This window comes from Propithecus coquereli, unplaced genomic scaffold (assembly GCF_000956105.1).
Source record: "Propithecus coquereli isolate 6110/MARCELLA unplaced genomic scaffold, Pcoq_1.0 Scaffold104, whole genome shotgun sequence".
NCBI classification, from domain to species: domain Eukaryota; kingdom Metazoa; phylum Chordata; class Mammalia; order Primates; family Indriidae; genus Propithecus; species Propithecus coquereli.
In genome coordinates this window covers 179,931-184,608 of record NW_012134303.1, presented here as the reverse complement: position 1 = coordinate 184,608, position 4,678 = coordinate 179,931, and the positions used below count along the sequence as shown (strand labels likewise).

Sequence of the window (4,678 nt, the reverse complement as noted above, 5' to 3'; positions counted from 1 at the left end):
TTGCAGGAATACTAAAAATATTTCAATTTATATTATATAGCGCAATGAAAATCAACAAGCATTCAAGCTCTCAAGATTAATTGGTGTCTATAAAATTGCCTCCCTCAATAAACACAGAAAACATAAGCATAGAATTTATAATTATAATATGCATTGGTTTCATATTGCAACACCAAAAAACTGTTCAAGATTTTATGAGAACAGATGGGTATTCAGAGCTTGAGTATTAACCGTATGACTTTATCTCTCACCTCAGGATCACTGTGCTCTGCTAAGTCTTGTAGTTTCTGACCAAACTTTTTTGCTTCCTGGAATATGGAAATAAGTTCAGATTTAGTGAACTTTTCCTTGGTAAATAGCTTCCCCTTTTTTTTGAATTGGAAATTTATATTCTCAAATATTTCAATGATATTAAGAATATTGGCCTTTGATTCATTCTTGTTAAAGGGAGCAACCAGTGATGACAGTACCTCGGCACTGATCAGTTCTCTTGTATTGGCTTGATTTTTAGACAAGCACAAAAACACTTTTAACACATAAAACTTGATTTTGACATTTCCCTTATTTAACAAGGTGAGGAAATCTGGAATGTAATTGGCAATCACGTGGTGATCCTCAAAATTCACACTCAGGTGCACTAGTAATTTTAGATCAGCCAGTTGCCCAGGGGAGTTCAAGGGATAAGACATTATGTCCTTACAAACCTGATGTATGTATGACTCTCCTACGTCTGGTTCTTCAGGGGACTCAGAGTTATCATCCACCATACTTAAAGCTCTAGGGTGTTCTTTAATGTTAGGATTTTTGACCAAGTATTCAATCATAACAGTAATACCTACATCATGAATTATATCTTGGGTAAATGGATAAGCAGGACTGATGCCCATTGTCATCGTAGCTATTTCATGAATGAAAGGATCCCTAGTTAACTTAAGTAGGGCAACAAGTTTATCAAACTCTTCAGGCTCTAAACTAAAGGCACGTGATTTGCAGCGGCAGGCCTTTGGATTAGGCCCATACTTTTCCCTTTGCTTAATCTGTTTTTTGATCTCAGCTAAGGTCTGAAAGTAAGGCCCATCATAAGGTGGAATCTTGGTCAGAGGCCGAATCCCCAAAGGAGTTTCAATCAAGGTGTCAATCAGGGTCCAGTCCCCTTCTGGAGGCAAGGACTGCTCCTCTCCCTCAACTGGGACTAGGACAATATACCTGGCCCTTAACCATGCCTTTGCCTTTTGTTTTGTAGTAAGTTTGGGTGTGGGTGGGGGCTTGGGCTTTTCCTGTATCTTAGGTAGGGACTTACAAACTTGAGGAGGGGTCTCTTCTTCAGGCCAGAACCAGGACCCTACACTAGGTTCTTCTCCAGACCAGAACCAGGAGCAAACATTTTCTTCATCTTCATCACTGGATTTGATCCCAATACCAGCTTCATCCCCAGCCCTGGCCCTGATGTTGGCCTCTTCCTTTGTCTCAGGTCTGGACCCAACATTGGCCTTATCATCAGCCTTGGCACAGGACCTGATATTTGCCTCACTGCCAGTACCAACCCTGACTTCAATGGCTACAGCACTGACCCTAGACACAGGCATGGCCTTTGACTTGGTTTGGGGCACTTGGTTTAGGGCACTTGACGGGGGTTTTGTCTTAGTCTCAGCCATGACTCTAGTCTTAGTGATATCTTCCATGTTGCTCACTTCCCTTGTCATAGCTACAGCCTCAGTGCAGGTCATTGTCTGTGTCCTGGCTATTGCTCCATCGCCAGCCTTGACCTGGGTCACCAATTCTGTTTTTGGTTCTGCCTCAGCCACTGCCTTGGCCTGGGTCTCAGCCTTCACTCTAGCATTGGCAGAGCCACTGATTCCAGCTTTCAGGCCAGCCTCAGCCTCTCCTCTAGTTCTTGCCTTAGCCCCAGAGCCAGCCATGGTCCAAGTTTAAGGTAGGGCCAAGTTATGTACCCCCACCCGTCTCAGCCTTGACTGAAGGTCTGTCCCAGGTTGGTGTTTTCATACAAAGTCCAGTAGTCACTCAGTCCCCTTTCCAACTACAGGCTCTGCCAGTGATACAGAAAACATGCAGAGGAAGTTCACTCAAGGTGGGGAAGGATGGCTGTGCCTGGGCGCAGCCCTGTGGAGGGTGGTGGTCTTCAGCCACTCCAAGGCCACCAGATCTGCCACTGAAGTTGGACCTAGGGGTGGAGGAAGGAAATGGGGCTTTGAGTCTCTTCCAATTTTTTCTCCTTATTCTGATTAGCACAGACAGACAGGAGAGTATGGAGATTCAGTGCTAGGTGGGAGAGGTAGATTATTAGCAAACTCTCTCTCCCTTAATTTTACCCATTCCCTACACCTCCAAATGCTATCAATCTCCTTTCCAGGCACCAAAAAAGAGCGTGACAAGTAGGAAAGCTGGGTGAGAGAGGCTGAGGAACCCCTAGATTGGCTCTTGACCCTTGCTGGAGCCAAGCAGACCTCCACTATCTCCTCCTACAGGTCTACTTGGACAGTTCCCACACTCATACCAACCTGCACTGATCTGGAGTAATTTTCTGCTCCTCTCCTTGATTCCAGTGGTGATAAGCCCTACAGCAGACCTATGGGCAGATATATGGACAAATAAACAAATTGGAGAATATGGAAACTGATCTCTTGGTGGACAGACCTTGGTCCCTCCCTGGCCCCTATTCTTGCCTTTCCAAATACAGTTTGTCTAGTGTTTTCCTCCTCCTGGTCTCTTCCCCCTATTGTCCTGCTTCAGGGCTGCTCTTCCTCCTTCCTATTGCCCACCACTTTCCTCTTCAGTGATTTCCCTGGCATTTCCCTAGTTCAGAAATAGACTAGGGTGAAGCAAGAGATCAAGACAAGCAAGTAGGGAGTGGGAAAAGCTTACCAAGGCTCCCAACTAAAACAATAGTGATGGTAGGAGCAGACAGTCATTATTGGTAAGCCGACAAAACAGAAGAGATGGAATTCTCTAGTCTCAGTCACCCCCTGTCTCTGTACCCTCACACCAAGCTTAACAGATACAGGGCAGTTTTCTCTTCTTATTTCCAGCTTCAAGTTAGAGGTACCATTTTACAAACCTTCACAAGTGACAGTTCCATAGACCTAGGGACAGAACTATCCACAGAGATTCACCAACACAGAGATCAATAAATGGAGATATAGGAAAGTGGAGACTGAGTCCTTCGTAGAAACCAGCACCTAAGACACAGATCCTTTCTTGATACAGGTATCTGTTTGGCAAACATTTTCTACCTCCCTTCTTCACCTACTCCTAAGTCTCCAAGTCCCTCTGCTCCATTCACAAAGTCTGACAATTTCCATACAGAGGTACCTCAAACATCCCTACAAGGTAGTAGTAGTGTTAGCAGGGATGAAATGTCCAAATCGCAGAGGTTGGGAAAACAATGAAAAGTATTATTTGCAAATTTCATCTAGGTTCTTATGTTTCCTTCCTCTCTTGCAAAGCCTATCAATTTTCTGCAACATCATGGGGGTAAGAGAGCTGGGGTTTGGAAAGGTGGCAGGGAGGAGATCTGAAGGTTTCCCTACCCTTACCAGTTCTAGTCTTAGCCATCTACCTACCACCTCCAAGTACTGTCCTCTCTACGAAACCAGGCTAATTTTCTTTTTCTTCCCCCTCCCCTTGAGGTCTGCTGCCCCCTACAGATCATTAGAGAAATACGGAGTACTGCAAACCTAGCAACAGATCTATATATATAAATGAATGATACACAGCCAAACACCAAATGAAAAGACAGTCAGACCAGTAACCAGGCCACGAGACCCTTTTCGAATACAGGGCCTTGATTATCAAACGTTAACAACCTCTTTTTACACGCTGTCCCTCTCAGGGCTCCCCAGACAACTGTCCTGAGCAATAGAGGCAGCCCCTCTTCCTTTTATATACTCCGCCATTTCCCTGCTAGAAGGGGCTACTATACCCTTTTCCCTTCCCAAACATGGTCGGAAGTGGGGCGAGTGTCTGGAAATCAAGCTAGCAAGAAGCAGCTCACTTTTTACTGCTAAGTGTCACTCAAAGTACTCCTGCCTCTCCCTGTCGCCACCCGCCCCCAACTTGACCTCGTATCCCGCATTCACCTCCGAGACCCATATCCACACCCCCAAGTGATGCCCGCCTTCTCACTGACCTGCTCTGCTTTGATCAGAAGCAGTTTTCTTATTTCCTTGCCTCAAGGGGTGCCGTGCCATATAGAAAAAGGGACGGATAGTCAGACGGACACAAGGACTGGAGGCAATGGCGGCGACTGTGTTTGGGGGTTGCCCCGGCACCTGCGACTTAGGACGAGATATCTGTTTTATCAGATTAAGGCCGTGATTGGCAAACTACTGTCACTTTTTGGTATTCCCTTCTCATTCCCGTTCCCAGGGCTCCTCAGGACCACGCGCGTAGTGAACAATTAATATCTACCTTTTCCTCCGCAGACTCGGCTCGGCCACGTCCCCATTAGCCAAATCGGCAGCCGGCGGAGCTAAGGAGCAGTTTAAGGGGATCCGGCTTACGGAAGCGGAGTGATACCAAGCTTTGCCTAGTGTCGCTTCTCTTCATGTCAGTGGACTGCGCACCGCCGCTCTGCCCGTCTCCGGTACTGAAACGCGCGGGGGCTCAATCCGAATGGGGAAAACAGCGCTGAACTGAGAGAAGCGGACAAATACCAAAG

The 4,678-nt window shown here is 46.3% G+C and overlaps 1 protein-coding gene across 1 annotated transcript; it reads right to left on the bottom strand.

Moving 5' to 3' along the window:
- Positions 1–212: 212 nt before the first annotated feature.
- ARMCX5 (armadillo repeat containing, X-linked 5) lies at positions 213–2,581 on the bottom strand. Its single transcript, XM_012645359.1, has 2 exons — positions 2,520–2,581; positions 213–2,182 (listed from the first exon to the last, which is right to left on the bottom strand). Exon 2 carries the CDS (start codon positions 1,917–1,919, stop codon positions 213–215), a length of 1,707 nt encoding a protein of 568 aa, XP_012500813.1. The 5' UTR covers positions 1,920–2,182; positions 2,520–2,581.
- Between the last annotated feature and the right edge of the window lie 2,097 nt (positions 2,582–4,678).